We start from the raw sequence: 24186 nt of genomic DNA on the forward strand, positions 1-24186 counted from the left end.
TTGGATTAGGCTCATTTCTCCTCAGCCCTAAACTTTCCTGTAGCACTTGTGGTATTTCAAGTGTCATCTAAAGGGCAGAATATTAAAACAACTTCCTCAGGAAGAAAACTTGGATATTCATGTATAGAACAGTAATTTTTAACATATCTTAAACTGAACCAGGCATTCTAATAGTTTCTTATCTCCAGGCTGATTTTTTGCCTTTGTTTTTAAACTGAGTTCTAGGGGCTTCTTCCATTAAAGTGAACAACTCAAAATTTTGGTCTCCAGATTTGTATTGTACCATGATTCGGTCTACCAGGGTTTGATATGAAGGAGCCTTACTTATGTGAGAGCTGAAATGGAAAGAGTGGGCTGTAGGGAAAGCTTTTTGCACAAGAACCAGTAAGGAAAGTAATTTAAAAGGCTATCAAAAGTTAAAAGTACATGCAACTCATTACTTAACATTCGAGTTCTTTATTCAGAATTTTTTAGATATAAAGTATTCCATTGGTGCTAATACTTTGCGACTGGGAAAGATGGTAATTGTATTTTTCTTCTTTAGAATGCGTATCACAATGTGACTGCAGAGCAGCTCTTTTTGAAGGACATTATAGAAAAAAACCTTGTAATCAATTTGACTCAAGATTGACTCTACAGACTCAGAAGATGATGCTAACAGTGTTAGTTTTATTTTTGTACTGCAATTTTTAGTTTAAAATATGTTGGATGCACTCGTCAAATAATTATGTATATTGTCTGTTGCTGCCTGGTGATTCATAACCACCAGCTTAATTTCTGTGAATATTGTATATTTAACTTATGAAAACCAAGAAATGTTAAGATATCAGGAAAATAAGTTTTGATTGCATTGTTTTTAAAATAAGCTAGTTTTCTGAGGTGTTTTCACATGTCTTTTTATAGTTACTTCATCTTAGATTTTTGAAGGGATATGACTTCCTACTAAGGATTTAGTTTACCACAACAATTCTGACTATAAGAAGACATTTTGAGAAGTATATTTGGCCACGGTAAACATGGCTGGTGGAAAATCACATGATTGTGGCTTGATGTGGCAAGCCGAAACCACTTGGCTCTGGAAATCTAAATTCATACTGGTTTAATTAAGCTCTCCCCTGACAACCCCCAGAATTAAATGAACCATGATTGTGAAGAGTAATTTGGTACAATGAAGGCAGGGTTTTTAAGTAAGTTAAAGGAAATGGGCTAAACATAAAGTTCTTATTAGATAAGTAAATAACTAAAGAATACAATTATACTAAACTCTGATGGCTTTGTATTATTTTAAAGAAATGAGGTTTAACTTTATACAATGAAGCTAAGCCAGGCAAGCTCAAGAAGGAAAAAAAAAAATCTTGAACATTATTTTTTTTTTGCCTGACTTATTCATTAAATTTTGAAGGTTTTCCACTTGAAGTAAATTAGGAAAGGTAAAGAAGACAACAGAACAAGTAAATACTTAAGTCAGGCTGAGGCTGGGCATGGTGACTCACACCTGTAATCCTAAAACACTTTGGGAGGCTGAGGGAGGCAGTTGGATTGCCTGAACTCAGGAGTTCAAGACCAGCCTGGCCAACATGGTGAAACCTCATCTCATCTCTACTAAAATACAAAATAATTAGCTGGGTGTGGTGGTATGCGCTGTAGTCCCAGCTACTAGGGAGGCTGAGGCACGAGAATTGCTTGAGCCCGGGAGGCAGAGGTTGCAGTGAGCTGAGATCGCACCACTGCACTCCAGCCTGGGTGACAGAGCGAGGCTGTCTTCTAAAAAAATATAAAAAGTGAAGTTGGCATTTTTGGATTTAAATGGTACAAAAAGAAAATCTCATTTTCCCATGATTAAAACTAATCTTAAGATGGAAAGCTTGCCTGGCTACCTAGGGTGCACCAGAGAATCTGATCCAATGCAAGGCGGTCAATCCTACAAATGTGGTGAGCTAGTCTCCCTTCCTATATTTTCATGAGTGTAACCAAAGGCCATCTGGAGGTAGGGGAATGAGAGGTGAAGGAACAGGACAACAGAAGTTATAAGGATGGGTAAAAGTTGTCAGAAGAGGTATGAGCTGAAGAACGAATTACTCTCTTTTGAACAATAAATACAATTGGGAAACACTGGAAAACCATGGCTTGATTACTGACAACCAACCTGCCTCTTTAAAGAGGGTGTATAAAGGGTGAAATACATTAGATTTGGCTCAGAAACAGAATGCAGTCCTTATAAAGCAGGATAAAGGGGAGAATAGTAGTAGTTGATTTAACCCAGATCAGACATTATGAATACCACCATATGTTTGCAGAGTCCCACAGTTTTGATTCTTCTTACAACTTTGAGATGCAAAAGGAAGAAGGTACCAGAACTGGAATCACAGGTAATCATCAGTGTGATTTTCCCCTCATACCACACAGCCATAGGCTGCAGTGTGGCTGCTGAAGTTCAGTTGATATAAAGTAAATCATGCTTCAAAAAGGATGGTGCTGTGGGTACACAAGGACATAAAGATGGGAATGATTGACAGACACTGAGGACTGGGGTGGGGGGAGAGAGGGGAGGGCAAGGGCTGAAAGACTGTGTATTGGGTACTATGCTCACAACCTGGATGATGGGATCATTCATACCACAAACCTCAGTATCACACAATATACCCATGTAACAAACCCGCACATGTACCCTTAGAATCTAAAATAAAAGTTGAAATTATTTTTCTTAAAAAAGGATGGCGCTGTTCATAGAAAAAGTCAAATTAAAAACCAATAGTGGCATTTTCAAATGTTGCTGGAAGCACAATATTGGCCATAAATTAGTGAGGTTAAAATAGAAGAATCTGGCATTTTATAGTGTAAGGAAAAGCTACAAACCTCAAGGTTGTTTTATTTAAACCAAATAATCTGAGCAAGACATATATACAATTTATTAAAAACAAATGAACACATTAAAATTTCACTATTTTACAATCTAAATTCTAGCAACATATACAAATACTGAGTGACTACAGTACATGCCGAGGTAAGAAAAGTACATTCTGGGAGGATATCACTGACACTCAAACCGTTTTTATTTCCAATATGTATTTCAATACATGTTTGTTTCCACTTTCCCCAGTGCCACAAAAAAAAAAAAAAAAAAAAAAGTCACAAGTTGGATTACATGAGAATTGGTGCCACAGTTGACTTTAAAAGCATTTTAATAACCATCCAACTCTTACTTAGATTTTGCAGTTTAGGGACTTCAAGTTCAGAACCAAAAAGCAGAGAATCATTTCATCTGACATGATGTTTCTATAGGCCTCTTGCTCTCTAGGTGACAATGCAGAGCCAGGGCAAAGGTGTTCAAGCTTTGTCACTTTCCACAGCTTTGTGGCCACATTCATATTTAGATAAGCTCGGACTCTGCTCCCCTCTTCTAGGGATGGGGAGAGGCAAGTGTGTATGTGTTGTCATACTTACTGCATTAATTCTTCACTCGAACCGCTTACATCAGCAAACAAACCCATTGTTCAATGCAAAGTGCAAACAGTGAAACATGAACTTAAATAAACTTGACTAGACCCATCACATCCAACAGGATCTACTTAGATTTACAGCATTTAATAAAGTATAAGTCAGAATTCACAATATCTTAAACTGTGCTGTTTCCTAAGATCAAGTAACAGCCAAGTCAGTGTAATTTTATGAAACCTGTAATGGCCACATTTGTTGTGTCTCTGATGTATTTCTATGATTGCATTAACAGGAAAAAACTTAATCCAATACACCAGTGACTTTGAGTCTTAAATGTTGCAAGCAAAGGATAAAAATCCAAGGGAATTTTGTCAGATATGGTTACTTTCACATTTTCAGTTGTTACTTGATTGTCTCCAAAGCTGCGTATGTATCAGACATATAAATGTAGTAAAAAAAACAAAAACAAATAGAAAACCTCTACTATAAAAACCAATGAACTAAAAAGAAGTACAAAGCAGAAAAACCATTTCAATCAGGCTCAGCTCTTCATCTGGAAAGTAAAGTTTATATAAAAGTTGTAAAAACTAGATATTTTATAAACATTACTGGTAGTTCAAGGATAACACAGTGGCAATATGAATCGAGTCTTAAAATATGCATCATTTCAGAAAACACTTGCCTCTCTTAAAAAAAAAAAAAACCCAAAACTAAACAGCAACAACAAAAACCTCCAGGAAAAAACAATCGGGTATACACAACACAAGAATAGCAAACTTCCTTGGGAAAATGAAATAGTTACCAAAAACATCTCTCTTAAAGCTTCAAACAGGTATATTACTTGAGGAAAAGTATATTCTCTGTGTACTAAGGATGAATTAAAAAATCAATTGGTTTGCTCTCTTTCCACCTGAAAAGGGATGGCTGCATTAATACATGTGCTTTACACATCCATATATGTTTTAACAAAAGTCTAACATCTATGTCTTTTGTTTCAAACATTTTGAAACAAAATATGTATTGATTCTTCTATAAATGAAATTGCACCTCAAAGTTTGGAGAAGGAAAAGCCAGTGAAAATAAGGCCAACAAAACCATACTACAAAAGGGCAGGAAGCCTGCAGAAATAAACAGTTCTCTTTCTGAAGCAATGTTTTAGAATACTGATATAATTCATGGAAGCAAGAAAACAAATATTGTTCATCTTTATTCAAATTGAGCGAATTCTGGCAACATCATAATCTGGTGGCTAAGGCCAACAGAAGTGACTAGAACTTTATGGAAAAGTACTGTTCAACATTAAATCTACAAACAAAGGTTTATGGAAGAGGGAATGTCAAATTTATATATTTTTATCATATGGTGAGCTGCTCATGTCGTCTTGCCAGTCTGAAGGCTTTTAAAGATGGTTTCACATTGTTGGCTAATAAATTACAGATGATTTCTATTTTGCCGTGTCTAAAACTAGCTCTGGGCAGGTATGAACAAGTCGTGACATGGAAGCTGCCAGGAGGTATCAAAAACAAGGCATGAATATTCATTTGCTAGGAAGCTATAATGTCTGTTCCCTAGGTGACATACAGGACTACTCAAGCCTCTTATCACACAAAGTGCACGATCACGCAGTCCTGGAAAATACACGTTAGGTTTATATTTTGTGTAACAGTTTATGGAAAACTGAAATGAAAAAGTCTTTTTTCTAACTAAAAATATAAAATACCGTGAGATTCAAGAAAAATGTATGTTTGTGAATGTATAAAACCAAAAAGGACAAATTCTGGTTACTTTTTAAAGAGGTAATTTATATTACTTCTGAGTGAATAATTTTGCCTTTCACTGTGATAAATATAAGTGGGTCATGTTTACAGTATTCCTTTAGAAGCCTTCAACTTTTCATAACTCTCCTAGGAAAAATCCCATTGCAAATAAAGTTGGAGGTGGGAGAAGAATCTCCTTTAAAGCTTTCAAATCATAAAGTTGTTCCTGTTTACACACAGAGGAGCATACTTAAAAGACATGAAGGGATCTGAATTCATGAGACTAAGGCAAGCATCACTCATCAGAAATACTCAAACATCTTATGAACACAAGAATGGGGCAAGCCACCAAGGGCCTCAAGTGGAACACGCAAGGATGAGACAAGGCCATATACTGTGAAGCATTAAAGCTCTAAAGAGTGTCACAAAGTGGAAAAGCAATCCCCCTGCTCATTACAAGTCAGAGAATCCCAGCTATAGATCTTAAGATGGGTAAGTGGATATGGCTGCAATCAAAACAATGCTTATATCACTAATTATTAAAAAAAAAATCCAGAAAAGAATATAGGAATAGAAGAGGAAATCATGATAGTACCCATCTTTCACAAAGACTAGAATTTCAAGCCATTAGGTATTTCAAGAACAGTACCGTGCGTTACTGCCAGTCAGGCTTACAGAGCCATCTCGAGTTCATTAATGTACCTGCAGCATTGGTAATAAATACTCTCAGTGATTTTTAATTTCTCTGAAGTGCATTATAGGGAGCTTTTTCTGTATTAAAAATAGTGTTCTACAGTAGTATCAAACAGGACATTTGAAATTTAACAGGCGAGCAGTAACTGTGCCACCATAACAACTTTAAAGCAAGATGGCAAGATTAGTAGTTTCCTGTACCTCAGTCACCACATTTTCCCCAACCACTTCAGTGACAGATATGTAATACAGTCTATATATTACTACCACTAATAATTAAAAAAAAAAAAAAAGGCCGTGTGCTTTAAAACGATGCTTTGTAAAAAGCAGCATCACCTTCAAAGGATTTCTTTAAAAACATCACATTCCCCATCCCTTCCTGCTCCTGATACTTCTTGTGTGCTCTGTGGCACCTGGTACACCAATTCGTCTGGGGCAGGTGGACCTGGCTTCCCACCTTTCGGGGTGTCATACTGGGCCTGGGCTGAGGAGCAGCTGTCAGTCCTGGAGAGAAGTGTATTGTAAGTTCCCACTAGTTGGGGAGGTTGGTTCCCCGTAGCTTTGAAAGTGGATGTGGAGGGCAGACCAACTGAAGCTGTGGGGTGCCCTGACATGTCCATGATGATTGGGGTTGCATACTCAGGCCCCGTAATTGGGAGTGGTTCAGCATAGGCATGATAAACTTCCTGCCCTGGTGAGTTGTAAGGATCTAGGTCTGCATAGCCTGCTTCTTTTCCTTCTTCTGGTTTAAAGGTAGATCTCTGATGAAGTGTACCAACAATTCCTCCTACCAGTGGCTGAGCATACTCTGTGGATATCACAAGACAACAGAAAAGTCATTTTACTAGTAAAGAGATTGCATAATTTAGGGTGGCAGCTGCAGATTACACTAAAAGCAAACATTCTTTAGGGTACTTTTGTTGCCATCAGTAGTTAATCTGCAAGAACTTCAAAAATTAAAATTAAACATACTGTCTAGTACTTCTCATAGTAATAATATACCAGAAAGTCTCATTCATGTAATTTTGCATATAGAGTTTTCACATATGTTCTTTAGATTTACAGACAAAATATTTCTTTACTGAATATTTCCTTTCTGAATTATTTTCAGAATATTTCATTGGAAAAGAAACATTCAGTTACTGGAATAAAAATCTTGAAAAATAATTTCAGAGATTTTTTTCAAATATTAGGAAATATTTAAAGTAAGTATGTACTAGGCTAAGAGGATAAACACTGTAAGGCTTCTTCTGTCTTTCCCGCTCTCCTCTCAACATCTCAGGTCTCCCCACAAGCCTCGGTTAACATACATAATGCCCAGAGTCTTTAGAAATCAATGTCCCAACTTTACAGACAGAACATCTGAGATACAGAAATGACTCTCTGAAAAGTCACCTTTTAAAAAAGTGGTTCTACCTTTAGGAAACAATTGGTTTCTTAAACATGAAAGGGATCAAAGAACTGTAAATCCCAAAGCACTTTATAGCAAGCCTAAGCAGGTTCTCCCTCTGCCTGGTACCAGAAGGCTGCAACACAGTTACCTGCAGAGTCAGCCTGCAGCACTGTGGTGACTTCTCTTGGACTCAGGTGATTAACTTCGCTGCTGCTATAGCGAACTGGGGTTTCCTCATGGTCCACTGCTTTTGCAGGAAGAAACTGCTTCATTCCTTTCCACCAACCTTCATTGTGACGGTAAGCCAAAGAGACCATTAAATAAAAACCTGTATCTCAAACAGTAATATCAAGAGAAATCCTGTTGCATTGAAGCCATTTCTATAACAAATATCTCTACAAACTTGCCTTTATAATTAAACTGTTTTTTTTTTTTTTTTTTTTTTGCTGTGATAGACTATCCAGCACCAAGCAGTACATGGTGGCAATCTCTACCAAACACATGCAGGCAAATCACTGTTAGTATAGTACAGCCAGATACAGTATCTATTTTAGGGGTGGCTTTAATTACGTTTTTCCCAAAAAATATTTTCCAAGATCTACCCTGGGGCACTAGCTGCCCTTTTCTACCCTAGCCACAGCAGTGAACTCTCCTGGCTCCTAAGAGCTGATCCAGTAGTGAGATTGGGAAGTGAGAGACTGGTAGGGGGGCCCCTTTGGTGTCACTTGCAGTAATTCAGAAGATGACAACTCATCATGGGAGACCTCCCAATTCCTAAACTGCTGGACTTCACTTGGTGAATAACCATGGCAGAGGACAAACACACACCGTGTCCTGGAGACCACAGTCTTTTGTTTCTTACTCAGTGTTCACAAGGGCCACAGAAAGCCAGTCTCCTCATGAGAAACAGATATACAGGACAAACTACACAAGTTTTCCAGAAGAAAAAGAACAGAGCTTGTTTTAAGAAATTTGTACTTTTCATTTCATTACTTATGAACTACAAGAGATTTTGCAGAGGGTAAAAATGGTGAGAACTGAAGAGTAATGCCATTGTTCTAACAGTGTCGGGGAGTTCACCTGGGCCTGAGAATGACTCTCTTCTTTCACTACTGCCCCCTGTAGGGGAGGGACATCCCTCTGATAGAAATGAGATGCAAAGACCACGTGAGTTACCTGCCCGGTCCCAGTAGGGTAAGTCATAGGTGCCTTCGGTTTTTTTCTTTCTGGAAAAATATAGAAGAGAAGTTAGCAAATAGAGTAAATTCACTGGTAAGACATTTATGAAACTACAGAATAAACACCAAAGTTAATAATTAGTCTAGAGTACATATCTCTATTTGCTGATCTACCTAAGGGAGTCCTCTATTTAATTCAGCTTTCAAAGTTGCCATGCTGAGGTTTATAAATCCTGGACTCTCAGTAAACAACTATCTTTTGCCATAGCTACCTTGTTACCTACCTATTACCCACTCAAAAGGGATAAAAGAAATGTAAAAATGCGAAGTCTGTACATGAAAAGACTGAATCAAATCAAAGAATCACCTCTGATATGTGGGTTATTATAGGTAAATTATGTTAAGTCTGTTTTGGTTTCAAATACAGATATCATAAATCAACTGAGTCACAAAATTCACAGATCTAAAAAACCCATCATCTTCTGGTTTTCTATTCTGCATTTTTTTTCTCCAACTTCTTGCTTTTTCTTCTACAGTCTTTTTCCCCAGAGAAGTTTAAAGGGTCTCATACCCTTAATTGCATAGATCTGATTCCTCCAACCATCCCAGGATAAGTCAATGCTACCACTAACAGCGAGAAGTGGAGAGGGAAGAGAACATGACTCTCCAGGCCTGGGAGGCACTGAAATTCTCTGGGGGAGGTGAGACTCACGTATGCAACAAACAAGATTCTCCCCAGTCGACCTCTCAGAAAAATCTCTCTTCCCTCCATTAAGAACTATTATTTACCAAGTGCCTTTTAGAAAGAAAAACCAAGCAAATGAAATAACATTTTCAGATTCAAGGGTGTAAATCTATTCAATTCAAATTAGTCTTTGCAAGCTAAGGAGAAAGCAGATATTATTCTAGTCTACAGATGAGGACAAGACAGCTATGCGATAGGCTCAAGATCACAAATGTGGTTTTCCTTTTTTTTAAATTATACTTTAAGTTCTAGGGTACATGTGCAAAACGTGCAGGTTTGTTACATATGTATACATGTGCCATGTTGGTGTGCTGCACTCATTAACTTGTCATTTACGTTAGGTATATCTCCTAATGCTGTCCCTCCCGCTCCCGCTACCCCAAGACAGGCCCTGGTATGTGATATTCCCCTTCCTGTGTCCAAGTGTTCTCATTGTTCAATTCCCACCTATGAGTGAGAACATGCGGTGTTTGTTTTTTTGTCCTTGGGACAGTTCGCTGAGAATGATGGTTTCCAGCTTCATCCATGTCCCTACAAAGGACATGAACTCATCCTTTTTCATGGCTGCATAGTATTCCATGGTATATATGTGCCACATTTTCTTAATCCAATCTATCATTGATGGACATTTGGGTTGGTTCCAAGTCTTTGCTATTTTGAATAGTGCTGCAATGAGCATAACGTGTGCATGTGTCTCTACAGCAGCATGATTTATAATCCTTTCGGTATATACCCAGTAATGGGATGGCTGGGTCAAATGGTATTGCTAGTTCTGGATCCCTGAGGAATTGCCGCACTGTCTTCCACAATGGTTGAACTAGGTTACAGTCCCACCAATAGTGTAAAAGTGTTCCTATTTCTCCACATCCTCTCCAGCACCTGTTGTTTCCTGACTTTTTAATGATCACCAGTCTAACTGGTGTGAGATGGTATCTCATTGTGGTTTTGATTTGCATTTTTCTGATGGCCAGTGATGATGAGCATTTTTTCATGTGTTTGTTGGCTGCACAAATGTCTTCTTTTGAGAAGTGTCTGTTCATATCCTTCGCCCACTTGTTGATGGGGTTGTTTTTTTCTTGTAAATTTGTTTGAGTTCTTTGTAGATTCTGGATATTGGCCCTTTGTCAGATGAGTAGATTGCAAAAGTTTTCTCCCATTCTGTAGGTTGTCTGCTCACTCTGATGGTAGTTTCTTTTGCTGTGCAGAAGCTCTTTAGTTTAATTAGATCCCATTTGTCAATTCTGGCTTTTGTTGCCATTGCTTTTGGGTGTTTTAGACATGAAGTCCTTGCCCATGCCTATGTCCTGAATGGTATTGCCTAGGTTTTCTTCTAGGGTTTTTATGGTTTTAGGTCTAACATTTAAGTCTTTAATCCATCTTGAATTAATTTTTGTATAAGGTGTAAGGAAGGGATCCAGTTTCAGCTTTCTACAAATAGTTAGCCTGTTTTCCTAGCACCATTTATTAAATAGGGAATCCCTTCCCCATTTCTTGTTTTTGTCAGGTTTGTCAAAGATCAGATGGTTGTAGATGTGTGGCATTATTTCTGAGGGCTCTGTTCTGTTCCATTGATCTATATCTCTGTTTTGGTCCCAGTACCATGCTGTTTTGGTTACTGTAGCCTTGTAGTATGGTTTGAAGTCAGGTAGGGTGATGCCTCCAGCTTTGTTCTTTTGGCTTAGGATTGTCTTGGCAATGCGGGCTCTTTTTTGGTTCCATATGAACTTTAACGTAGTTTTTTCCAATTTTGTGAAGAAAGTCATTGGTAGCTTGATGGGGATGGCACTGAATCTATAAATTACCTTTGGAAGTATGGTCATTTTCACGATATTGATTCTTCCTATTCATGAGCATGGAATGTTCTTCCATTTGTTTGTGTCCTCTTTTATTTCGTTGAGCAGTGATTTGTAGTTCTCCTTGAAGAGGTCCTTCACATCCCTTGTAAGTTGGATTCCTAGGTATTTTATTCTCTTTGAGGCAATTGTGAATGGGAGTTCACTCATTATTTGGCTGTTTGTCTGTTATTGGTGTATAAGAATGCTTGTGATTTTTGCACATTGATTTTGTATCCTGAGACTTTGCTGAAGTTGCTTATCAGCTTAAGATTTTGGGCTGAGACGAAGGGGTTTTCTAAATATACAATCATGTCATCTGCAAACAGGGACAATTTGACTTCCTCTTTTCCTAAATTGAATACTCTTTCTTTCTCTTGCCTGATTGCCCTGGCCAGAATTTCCAACACTATGTTGAATAGGAGTGGTGAGAGAGGGCATCCCTGTCTTGTGCCAGTTTTCAAAGGGAATGCTTCCAGTTTTTGCCCATTCAGTATGATATTGGCTGTGGGTTTGTCATACATAGCTCTTATTATTTTGGGATATGTCCCATCAATACCTAATTTATTGAGAGTTTTTAGCATGAAGGGCTGTTGAATTTTGTCAAAGGCCTTTTCTGCATCTAGTGAGATAATCATGGGGTTTTTGTCTTTGGTTCTGTTTATATGCTGGATTATGTTTATTGATTTGCATATGTTGAACCAGCCTTGCATCCCAGGGATGAAGCCCACTTGATCATGGTGGATAAGCTTTTTGATGTGCTGCTGGATTCGGTTTGCCAGTATTTTACTGAGATTTTTGCATCGATGTTCATCAGGGATATTGGTCTAAAATTCTCTTTTTTTGTTGTGTCTCTGCCAGGCTTGGTATCAGGATGATGCTGGCCTTATAAAATGAGTTAGGGAGGATTCCCTCTTTTTCTATTGATTGGAATAGTTTCAGAAGGAATGGTACCAGCTCCTCCTTGTACCTCTGGTAGAATTCGGCTGTGAATCCGTCTGGTCCTGGACTTTTTTTGTTTGGTAGGCTATTAATTATTGCCTCAATTTCAGAGCCTGTTATTGGTCTATTCAGGGATTCAAGTTATTCCTGGTTTAGTCTTGGAAGGGTGTATGTGTCCAGGAATTTATCCATTTCTTCTAGATTTTCTAGTTTATTTGTGTAGAGGTGTTTATAGTATTCTCTGATGGTAGTTTATATTTCTGTGGGATCGGTGGTGATATCCCCTTTATCATTTTTTATTGTGTCTATTTGATTCTTCTCTCTTATTAGTCTTGCTAGCAGTCTATCAGTCTTGTTGATCTTTTCAAAAAACCAGCTCCTGGATTCACTGATTTTTTGAAGGGTTTTTTTGTGTCTCTATCTCCTTCAGTTCTGCTCTGATCTTAGTTATTTCTTGCCTTCTGCAGCTTTTGAATGTGTTTGCTCTTGCTTCTCTAGTTCTTTTAATTGTGATGTTAGGGTGTCAATTTTAGATCTTTCCTGCTTTCTCTTGTGGGCATTTAGTGCTATAAATTTCCCTCTACTCACTGCTTTGAATGTGTCCCAGAGATTCTGGTATGTTGTGTCTTTGTTCTCATTGGTTTCAAAGAACATCTTCATTTCTGCCTTCATTTCGTTATGTACCCAGTAGTCATTCAGGAGTAGGTTGTTCAGTTTCCATGTAGTTGAGCGGTTTTGAGTGAGTTTCTTAATCCTGAGTTCTAGTTTGATTGCACTGTGGTCTGAGAGACAGTTTGTTATAATCTCTGTTCTTTTACATTTGCTGATGAGTGCTTTACTTCCAACTATGTGGGCAATTAAAAATATGGAACGCTTCACGAATTTGCGTGTTATCCTTGCACAGGGGCCATGCTCGTCTTCTCTGTATCGTTCCAATTTTAGTACATGTGCTGCCGAAGCAAGCACCACAAATGTGGTTTTCATAAAAAGCCCAAGCCATGTGCTTTTCCTACTAGGAAACATTCTCCAGTATAAGACTATATTTTTGATACTAAATGCATCCTCATTTTAAAGTGTAGGTATACTTATTTCATTATTTCAAAGTACAGTATAATATAAAATTTGTGGAAAAGATAATAAGTGTTGAAGATGTTAATGAAACACTTGAATGGAAAAGAAATAATAAAATATACTGATTAAACACCTTTCTCCCTGAAAATGCTCTAATCATCATATGATTTAGAAAAAAAAATAAATCATCTTTTCTTAATAGAAGTTAGATGCCCTATATGGCTAGGACAACAAATTTATGGCATCGATATTAGCCATAGGTTGTACTATAAAGGATTTTATAAACGTAAGTGACAAAGCTTCTGGTTACTTATTCATTACATATAAAGTGCTTAGAATGAGCTCTGGATTCAATAAGCTGCAGCTGTTTTTATTATCATGCTCCTCCTCCCTATTTTCCACAGCACATTAATGGCATCTGCCCCTTTACTCCTTGTCATAAAGCCACTCATCAGTGATTTCAACTACATTCCTAACAGTAACTTCAATTCTCCAGCTCAGATCTTGTGTCCTTAACGCCAGGTGTGTGGTCGAATTGCCTCAGGAGTCTGGATGTCCACAGGGTCCTTTCAACACTATCCCAAACTGACCTCAGGCTCTGTCTGACTCCTGCCCTCTCAACAGCGGCACTCCTCAGTCCTCCCCCTCACACCCCGTGCTTTAATAACAGTGAGTTATACTTTATTTATTATGTGTTCAGAGCAGCAGTGGGTAAGAGCACGATCTCTCAAGTCTGGTCCAAAACTCCCCTCTTCCTATGTACTAGCCGAGAGACCTTGGGCAAGTTATTTATGTTGTGTCTCATTTTCTCCTTCTGTAAAATGAGGCTTATTATAGTGCCTGCTTCACAGATTGTTTTGAGGATTAAATTAATTAATACAGGTATTTAGAATAATTATGTAGAATAGTGATTAAGATTAGCATTCAATTTTCTATAAAGATTAGCTACTGCTGCTGCGGGCCTCATCACTACTATCACTGTTGTTGCTAAGTTCCTTAAATGCATCATACTCTCTCCTCTTTGGAATTTCCTAAAGTCCTTTCCTTTCCCTATTGTTCTCATACTAATTTGCTGTGTCTCTGCTTAGACAGCCTGCTCATGAAGGTGGGATCCACTAGCTTCCTCCCATGGCATATATTCTATGGCTGGTGTTACAGCTGAGAGTTTTTTTTGCATTGCTTCCGTTCCTAATCTGTAAGCTTTGGGGTTAATCACTGGAATCCCCAGCACGTGGCTCAATACTTGACACAGGGTAACAGCCAAGTATTCAAATATTTGTTGCACGGCTGAACAAATGAAGTCATTCTCATTCTCCACCAAACCTGTCCCTCCTGCTCTGTTATCTCAACTCATGACACCTCTACTGGTCTAACTGCACAAGCCAGAAACCTCAGATTCCTCCTGTATCACTTCTTCCTTACTAGACAACTAGTCATACATCCTGTCAATGCTCCTGGGAAACATCTCGTCTCCATCTCTTCTCCCTTTCCTAGAATCCGTGTGTTATGTGCCTGCCTGGCCTCAGTGGTTTCCTAACTCATCTTGCTAAGTCTCAGCCTCTCTCCTCTTCAATCTACCCTTCAAAACAGCCACCATCTTTGTACAATCATCTGACAATATCACCTCTTTGCTTGACACTCAAGTGACTTTCCATCTATAGAATAAAATCTAAATTTCTCTCTTCCAGAAAAGCCTTTCCTGATCCAGGCCCAGACTGCACCTCTATGGTTATTTCTCAGGACTCCCCCATGCCAAGCGTACATGCAATGACTCACTATTTTGCCTACATTCCATATCTCTGTGCCTTCACTCAAACAATTCGCTCAGGTTGGGCCATTCTCTACTGCTATGGTCTGAATATTTGCATCTCTCCAAAATTCATATGTTGAAATCCTAACCCTCATTAGAAAGTGGGGCTTTGGTAAGTGATTAGGTCATGAAGGCAGAGTCCTCATGAATGGGATTGGTGCCCTTACAGGAAAGGCCTGAGAGAGCTTGTTTATCCCTTCCACTATGTGAGGATCGGGCAAGAAGATACTGTCGATGAATAAGCCAGACGGCAGGCCCTCACTAGTCATCGCATCTGCAGTGTTTTGATCTTGGACTTCTCAGCCTCCAGAATTGTGAGAAATCAATTCTATTATTTATAAGTCACCCAGGTTATAGTATTTTCTTATAGCATCCCGAACAAAGACATCTACCTTCCTCTATCTAGCCAACAACAATTCCTTTAAGGCAAAGCAAGCCAAACTTGAGGATTCCCCTTTCCCGAAGAAAAAACTTCAGTTAATTCTCATGGTTCATAACTCATCAAACCACATGATACACTTCCTTGTTAGTCAACCCTGCTAAACACTTCAGAGAAAGGAGTTGTGTCTCATTCTTTAAGTAAATATCACTATCATGTGTCAGAAATTGTTCATATTAATGTACATATCCCAGTGTATATTGCAGAACTTGATACAAAAAAGGTACTTAGTAACTGATTGTGGAATTGAACTCACTTATTTTTAATGGGAATAAAGGAGAAGCATGAAATTTTCATTTTAATAACTACCTTAACTCTCACTCTCAAACAGGTAAACACTGTGTGTAGTTCATCTTCTATATTTAGCTTCTACTTCACATTTGGTAGTGTTGGACTCAGGTGAACTAGCTATGTACTGACCTGTTTCTCCAGTGCCAAGCACACACTAATATGAGAATGAGAGTAGTGAGGACCATGACCAGCACAGGGACAAGAACTGCAGCCAGCGCTACATCTGAAGTTACAAAGACAAAAACAGACAAACAAAAGCCATATTAACGCCAAAGGCAGAAATCACCAGGGAAAATTAACCACATCATCTTTCAACATTTTTCTACCTCACAGAAATACCATAAACATTATTTGTCAAGACTGGGCATGTGGTGGTAACTGCAGAAGCTTTTGCAGATACACAGAAGCTTGTTACACTATTCATTCCATCTGTGTAGAGATGGGAAATTTTCCTAAATTTTTAAATCACTAAAATAAAATTGAAAGACAAATGAAAAATTGGGAAAATATATTTTCTACATATGTGAAGAGTTACTGTAAATAATTATTATATTGTAGGGCATTACAAGTCAAATCCAAACATTTAAGAGAAAAATCAGTAGAGATTAACTAGCAATACATTAAAAAATACAAGTAACCATTAACTATGTTAGCTTCACTAGTAATCAAAGAAATACAAGTTAAACAACCAACACAAAAAAAGTTAAAAATAACTTAAAAACAACAAAATACTACTTTTGCTAATCAAAGTGGCAAATATTTAAAACAACAACTAATTGATGAACAGGCTACCAGGAAACAGTTATTTTTTAATGGAAATATAAACTGATACTATCTCACTGGCATTTTTGGGCAATATGTACAAACATCTATTGGCAATTCCATTCCTACAATTTATTCTCAGAAACTCAAAAAAGATGCATCCTTAAAGGTGTTCTCCCTGTTTCTGCGTAAGAGTGAAAAATTGGAAATAATCCAAATGCCCAAAAATGAGAGGGAATAAATCATGGTATCCTCCTTAAAAAAGAAAATAATCCAGCAATTGAAATGATGTTACATCATAATGGCAAAACATTCATATATATATATGGGAAGGTAACAATGTGATGTTAAGAAAGTCAATTGGAAATGTGTGTGTGAACAGGTCAGAAGCCAGCATAATGCTGGAACTGGGAAAGATTTAGGGATCATTTAATCCCCTGATTTCACTCCAGAGATAAGGAATTCTAGGCCCAGATATAGAAAATGATCTGCCTAAGGTCACTTGGGATATTAGTTTTCTCCTTTGTCGCTCAACCCCCTACTTGCCATGAAGACGATAATAGCAGCACCTGCTGATATTTACTGGGGGCTCAGAGCCGGACACTGCAATGAGTCTAACCTGCAGCATCTTCTTTATTCCTTAAAACAACTGTATCCAAAAGAGAGAAAGAGGCTGAAGATACAGGAGAGGGAGAGGATAATCAGTAAGATCGGGTCCCTGAGAGGTGGATGGAGGGGAACCAGGGCACAGGTGATATAATCAGCCTTGGGCAACATAAGGAAGCCCCCTTTTCACAGCAGTGAACAGAGGCTACGGATAGGTTTGTAGGCTCCACAAAAAGGGAGTTTCACTGGAAGGAAACGCCCTACTTTCTCTGTGAAGTTGGAGCGGTAACTGAGAGTGGGTGAAGATGTCGGGTGAATGGTTTGAAAATAAGGGGAATATTTAAAATAGCTATAGTTGAGAACAGACAGAAGAGCTACTACAGCCTTTCAGAAGGACAGCCAGCTGATGCCACGGGCCCCGCTGAGGGAGGACCTGGAAACTACAGAGGCACAAATCTGACCATGACATAATATTTTCCATGAAATCACTCTCAGCCTGGCTGTAAAAATGGAGAAGTCCATAAACAGAAATAATGACTTAGACTAGAAAGCACTCAGAATTCACAACGGTAAATGTGCTTTTTCTGTAAGATTAGTGAGACAAGGGAAGATAATCGAGTTTAGATGGATGCTGTGTGATTTAATCAGAGACTTTAAAACACCTTCTTAGGTTCAAAAAATAAATTTATATACTACCATCCCCCCAGAAAAGAGACAGGAGGTCTTTGAGAAGACCAACTCATTCTTTGTTATTCTTTTTGGGCATACAGGGATCCTAATTCTGGAAGGAAATTATTTAAAGACTCTTTTTAGCCTTGAGGTTCTGAGATGCAATCAGATTTTAAGATCAGCAACACTTTTCAGTGACTGATCTCCATCCAGACATGTGGTCTGGGATTCTGCCTAAGTACATGCCTTCTGACAACTGGTAAGCAGTTAAAAGATGCTGAGATCTCCTGCCTCTGAGAACTCTTGATTCCCTCTAGCTGTACCTGCAGCACGAGAAAGAAATTCGTCTTTGTGAAAACACTTCAGAAGATGGGAAAGAAACCAACACGGGGAAAGTCAGAGAAAGTTATCTGAATCCAGGCAAACTTTCAAAAAATGAGAATGACTGAAGTTCTATGTGGCACAAATTACTTTGGATGAACTGCTTTCTCTCTCTGCACTTTCCTGAAAACAAGTAAGCTTTTTATGTGACAACCCTGATACTTAGTCTGCTATGACACTGACACTTTTTTGAATTCAATTGAAATTTTGTTTTTCAACAACTAGTAAGACTACTATGTTTTATATATTTTGAGACCTTATTTATCACTGACAACAAAACTTGAAAGTAAATTCTAATAAATTTGTATTTATGATCTTAAAAAATATAATTGCAAACACTTAAAAAGAGACCAAAGTTTTTTTTATGAATATGTTAACTCAGAGTATTTTTTAACAATTATTAGTTTCTACTAAAAGTTCTGTTTTTATTTTCCCCTTTTTGCCATCAAGTTCCATATCCATCAAATTAATATATTATCAAGGGAAACAAGTTTGTTTCCTGCTATGATTTCAGTTATTTCTAGAAAATATTGTATTTCTAAGCCTGAGAGTCAACATGTTTAGCTGTAAGGAAAAATAAATCACAAGAGGCCTGCAACACAGTGGCCTTCTCTAAATATTTAAAGAGCAATTCTACATGGCAGCAGAGACTACAACTTAGATGAATGCAGTCTTTTCCTATGAAAGAAAATAAATTTTTTTTTTTGCTATACTTAAAAACTATAGTTGGAAGAAAATAAACTGAAGGTTTAAAAATGCCCGTGAAAACTTTAGTTAAAAACAAAACAATACTATGTACTAGGCGTTCATTTCCATGTTTGCATACCTTTGGTTACATTTGGAGTTACGGTAGTATTTTTGATATCAGGACTGGCAGTTGTTTGTTCTGTCTGTGCAGGAAATTCATTGCTACTGCGAGGTCGTAGTGGTTGCGTAAATTTTGGGGCACGACCTTTAAAAAAGTTTTAAAAGCTCTTTATTTTTTAATCTGTACCAACTGGATTAACATAAACTTATTTGATAATGCTTTTAATATATTTTTGGAAAGTTGCACCATCAATCCAAGGAATATCAAATTGTCACATTAAAAACAGGCATACCTTTGGCTATTTTTGGAGGGTTTGTAGTGTTTTTGAGGTCATTGCTGTTCCGAGGAGGTGGAGGTTGAGTAAATTTTGGAGGACGACCTTGAAAAATGGTTTAGAAAAATTTAAACATTTTGTTTTTAAAAATCATAATTAAAAATAGTAATGCTAAATGTCTTCAATATTTCCTAAAGTATTTAATTCTGCAGAATAATTTTAACTCTCAGAGAGAAATATATTGGAAGGATAAATATTATACTCTGCAATAAATGCACAAATACGCAAGGATTTCTCAGTTTTTAAATAATTAAATCATCTGAAAATAATTTTAGGAAGAAGAATAATGGGGTGGAAAGTGATGTTGAATGCTAAAGCTATAAAGGAGTCATCCACATTTTGATATAGTACTTATTCAATTCATTTAATAATTATTTATGGAGGGCCAACGATGTGTCAGGCACTGTGGTAGCCTTTGGGGTATAAAAGTAAACAGTATATTAAAATGCATAATATTGAGATAAATTATTCTTGCTTTAAATGTATTGTTACAATCTTTCAGGCTTATGTTAAACAAATATTACAGTACATGAGACCTGATTTAAAATTATTAGGATTGAGACTAAATTTGGAAAGTGATCTCATTTACATTATCTCGTGAATGATGCTATTTCTTCTTCCACTTATAATTTTTGGAAACCATTCTGATAAGTAACTTTTTAATATGGTAACCATTTATTTTTTTTAAATCCCTTTAAGAAGATATTGTAATTAGAGTTTAACCAGAAAAACACTCACATTATTGATTACTCTCTCTGAGAACAGCAAAACCATTTTAAATTGGCAATCCAGTAAAAATAACATATCTTAAACACACTGTCTCTTTACCTTTAGGAATAAACTGACATCCGAGCAACTCCATTTTCATGGCAATTTTCTGCTGCCATTGGGTAGGATTCACTCTAATAAAACGTGCAATAATTGGTGGCAAAAAGTTATTACGCACATCCTGGTGATAATCTTTGTTTCCTTGAAATATCTTTAAAAAAACAACAAAAAATTGGTACTTTAAATCAATAGAGGTCAGGGCTAAATTTCTCCACTTAAACATATTTTTGTTCTTTGCTCTAGGCCTTAAATTACATCTGTAAAGTATGACAATAAGGATTAATTTTTAAGAAAATAATCATAATTTGGAAAACTATTAAGATGCTGCACATTTTAATCAAAAGTTTATAAAAGAAAAATATTTAATATAGAAATGATTTTAAGATGATTTAAGAACTTAACAAGAGGGCTAACTTGGCATTTGGGTAAAAGGTTTCAAATCCAGTGAGACAATTTATCCTATAGTAACTCTAGTCTTGTGGAATTACCAACTATTTAAATATATTAATTTTTATTTTTAAAGTAAAATAAAATTGATCATGCCAGGTCTTAGGGGAAATATTTTGCTTGTGTACTTTTCATAATTTTTCTCTCAACAGGCTGATGGTGAACATATACTAAGGAACATATACTAACAAACATATAACAGATATATACCTCCACCTACTGGATAAACTGCATAAAGACAGTTCTCCTATTATCCCGGTTTTCGTTCCATGCTGCCATTTAAACTAGAAGTGACTTTGAAATGCTATTTTATGCTTAAATTATTAATTATTTTTAGATATAGAGTCTTCCTCTGTCATCCAAGGAATGCATTGGCGGGATCATAGCGCAATACAGCCTAGAACTCCTGGGCTCAAAAGATCCTCCCACCTCAGCCTCCTGAGTAGCTAGGACTACAGAGGCGCATGCCAACATGTGTGGCAATATTTACTTATTTATTTAGAGAAGAGGTCTTGCTTTGTTGCCCAGGCTAGCGTGCAGTGGCGCAATCTTGGCTCACTGCAACCTCTTCCTCCCAAGTTCAAGCAACTCTCCTGCCTCAGCCTCCTGAGTAGCTGGGATTACAGGAGTGCACCAACACACCCCGCTAATTTTTGTATTTTTAGTAGAGACAGGGTTTTGCCATGTTGACCTCAAGGGATCCATCTGCCTCAGCCTCCCAAAGTGCTGAGATTACAGGAATGAGCCACTGCACACGGTGATTTTTTATTTTTGTAGAAAGGGGTCTTGCTATGCTGCTCAGGCTGGTCTCAAACTCCTGTCCTCAAGTATACTCACACCTAGACCTCCCCCAAAATGCTGAAATTACAGGTGTGAGCTACCATGCCTGGCCTGTGACTAATTTAATAATGCTTGTAACTAAATAGCAACAAATGCATTACAAAAATAATCCCTAGGTAAAAATATGAGTTTAGGTGAGTCTCATTCCCTTAACTACTTCAAGCAAATAATGATAGTACCTTAAGCACTTAATTATTTATAAAACATTTTAATGTAACTAATTCAGACAACCCTATGAAATAGAGGGCACAGGAATCTGTAAGTGGATTGCACAGCTAGTCAATGACAGGGCAGCAATTTGACTCTGGGTCTTCTGACTTAAGTATGGCCTCCAATAAGCTAAAAAAGAGCCCTGTTTGTTCTCTAGGTCAGATCAACTAGGTAGTTTCTAAAGACCATTAATAAGCATATATTGCCTAAAATCAAAGTGATTTTTTTTTCTAATCAGCTAAGGTGAGATTAAGTAAATGTTTAACTTCTCAATCAAGCTATTTCCAAGTATTGTGGTTCTATTTCTTCTTGGCTAATTCACTTGGCATTAGACTATAAATCTCGAAAGATGTGTTAATATCCTTCATTTCCTAAAAAGTTTGTTTTGCAGTTACAGTAACTTCCATACTAGTGAGCCCCCGTGATTTCCTCAGATATTACTCTGAAATAAAATGAAAGGCAATTATTTTCATTCTTACTGTATTAGTGGAACAGGGACGATAACAAATCATTACTTTAGCATATAAAAACTATCCTTAAGATCTTCCTCTATATTGCTGTCTCGATTTTATAAAAAGTAAAAAAGATTTGCTATAGTCAACCTATGAGCATTTACTGAGAATCCTCATGTACAGAGAAGCATGTGAGGTGTCATGAAAAGAAAATGGATATGGTTGCTACGGTTCCCACCCTCAAGAAACTTAAATTTTATTGATTACCACACATCAATATGGCATAATGTTAGAAAGTGATATATTATGAAAACAAATTGTGTGTATATATATGCAAATCCCATTTTCTGAAAACAAAACCAAATGCAGTCTCTGTGTGCTCATGCACATGTGCAGGCTCAGAAAAGGGGTAAAATGAATACACCAATTACCCTTGAGTTGGAGGTGATGAGGGAGCAGATGGACTTATATGAGCGGGAAAAGACTGTTAATTCATACAATTCAATGTGAGGATTTGCATTTCTGACCATGAGAGTAACGGATTAGACTTATTGTTCAGCCCTATACATACCTGAGAAACTGGATAATATATATGCAACAATGGTTCTCAGTCTCTGGACAACAGGCTGCCTTGGGCAATAATGACCGAGAGAAGGGAAATAAATAAGGTGAGCCCTGCTATTTATTGCCCCAGTACTGTCTGTAGAGAGTTTCCAGGCCACAGTGCTGGGAGAGAGATCCCTAACAGAGCCTGCTGGTCTCACTGAGTTGCGGAGACAGAGCTGAGAGTGGGAGGCCAATAAGGTGGCTAGAATTTGTAGGCAGAGATTAGGAGAGAAGAGAGCTATAAAGATAGCGTGAGAGAGAGAGAGAGAGAGACACTTCTAGGATATATAAGGAGTTTTCCCTTAAATCTTCAGCTGCATGTAAAGAAATGACCTATGGCCAGTAAAAGAAACACTGGAAGGATTCAGCAGGACAAGTCTCAGAGCTCCCTAGGTCTGGGAATTCCTTACACTGCCAACAGGTAGAACAGAGAAACCTCATAATACATGGGACACTGCAGTGAGTACTTAGAACAGTATTGTATCAGTGGTGGAGAAAAATAAGAAAACTAAAGGCTGTCCAGGTCCTGCCTAATGAAGTTTAAAAGCAAGCCTTGAAAATATCACATTGTTTCCAGTAGCTTAACTACATCCCAGAACAAAGCTCAAAAATATTTAAGGGAATAATAATAATAAAAAACTCCAGCACTAAACAATGTAACACAATGTCTGGCATCCAATAAAAAAAATTCAGGCAGGTAAAATATGATCCATAATATCAATCAACATAAAAAGACCCATATATGACAAAGGATAACATTAGCAGATGAGGATATTAAAAGAGCTATTATATATGCTCCATGTTCCAGAGATAGAGAAAAGCATGAGCATGTAAAGACACATTGGAGACATCTTAAAACTCCCAAAATGAATATCTAGAGGTGAAAAATACAGTATCAGAGATAAAAATATACTGGATGGGATTAACAGATTAGACATTTCAGAAGAATAGATTAGTGAACTTGAAGACAAAACAGAAAACTTTCAAACTAAAACACAAAGAGAAAAAGACTGAAAAAAATAAAGAACGGAGCATTGGTGAATGGTGACATACCTTCAAGGGTCATAATATTCATAAAATTAGAATTGGGGAAGGAAAATATTTGGAAAAAAAAAAGAACTGCAATTTTCTAAATTTGATGCAAATCATAACCTACAGATCCAAAAAGCTCAAAGAACCCCACGTAAAAAAAAAAGAAAAATATAAAAAAGCCGCATCAATCAAACTGCTTAAAACAAATGATAAAAAGAAAACCTTAAAAGGAGCCACAGAAAAAAAGACGTATCACATATTGAGGAACACAGATAATAGCAGAATTCTTGTCAAAAACAATGCAAGCCAGCAAACAGCAGACAACGTATTTCAATTATTGAAAGGAAAAACCAAAAAAACAAAAACAAAAAAACCACTGATCAACCCAGATTTCTACACTTAGAGAAATTACCTTTCAAAAATGAATGCAACAAAGAATCTTTTTCAGAAATATCATTTAATGTTGTTAGAAGTTTTTATAGTATAAGCCTGAACAATTCTTAACATTCCAAAAATTTAACTATATTTCACAAGCAAAATAAATGTGATACAAATAAATATGGATGTGGTAGGAGTAAAGAGTAGTCAAGTTTAGGGGCATGAAGTAGAAGATATGTATGGA

The 24186-nt window shown here is 37.1% G+C and overlaps 2 protein-coding genes and 1 non-coding gene across 3 annotated transcripts in view; 1 reads left to right on the forward strand and 2 right to left on the reverse strand.

Moving 5' to 3' along the window:
* ST3GAL6 (ST3 beta-galactoside alpha-2,3-sialyltransferase 6) overlaps positions 1 to 4154 on the forward strand; it is a 72701-nt gene extending 68547 nt beyond the window's left edge. The window contains 1 exon segment of the mRNA XM_055260696.2: positions 545 to 4154. Within this exon segment, the coding sequence (XP_055116671.1) occupies positions 545 to 631 (87 nt within the window). The 3' untranslated portion in view covers positions 632 to 4154.
* Positions 2888 to 24186, reverse strand: part of DCBLD2 (discoidin, CUB and LCCL domain containing 2) — a 97826-nt gene continuing 76527 nt past the window's right edge. The window contains exons 10-16 of the mRNA XM_055260695.2: positions 19978 to 20128; positions 19108 to 19194; positions 18834 to 18959; positions 15719 to 15812; positions 8458 to 8507; positions 7430 to 7567; positions 2888 to 6696 (exon numbers count right to left, since the gene is read on the reverse strand). Of these exons, the coding sequence (XP_055116670.2) occupies positions 6227 to 6696; positions 7430 to 7567; positions 8458 to 8507; positions 15719 to 15812; positions 18834 to 18959; positions 19108 to 19194; positions 19978 to 20128 (1116 nt within the window). The 3' untranslated portion in view covers positions 2888 to 6226. The remainder of the gene's footprint in view (positions 6697 to 7429; positions 7568 to 8457; positions 8508 to 15718; positions 15813 to 18833; positions 18960 to 19107; positions 19195 to 19977; positions 20129 to 24186) is intronic.
* On the reverse strand, positions 12838 to 12944 carry LOC129471796 (U6 spliceosomal RNA). The gene has a single exon (XR_008653744.1). It is a non-coding gene; the product is annotated as a U6 spliceosomal RNA (small nuclear RNA).

The sequence above is a fragment of the Symphalangus syndactylus genome, chromosome 21, assembly GCF_028878055.3.
Source record: "Symphalangus syndactylus isolate Jambi chromosome 21, NHGRI_mSymSyn1-v2.1_pri, whole genome shotgun sequence".
In the NCBI taxonomy this organism is placed as follows: domain Eukaryota; kingdom Metazoa; phylum Chordata; class Mammalia; order Primates; family Hylobatidae; genus Symphalangus; species Symphalangus syndactylus.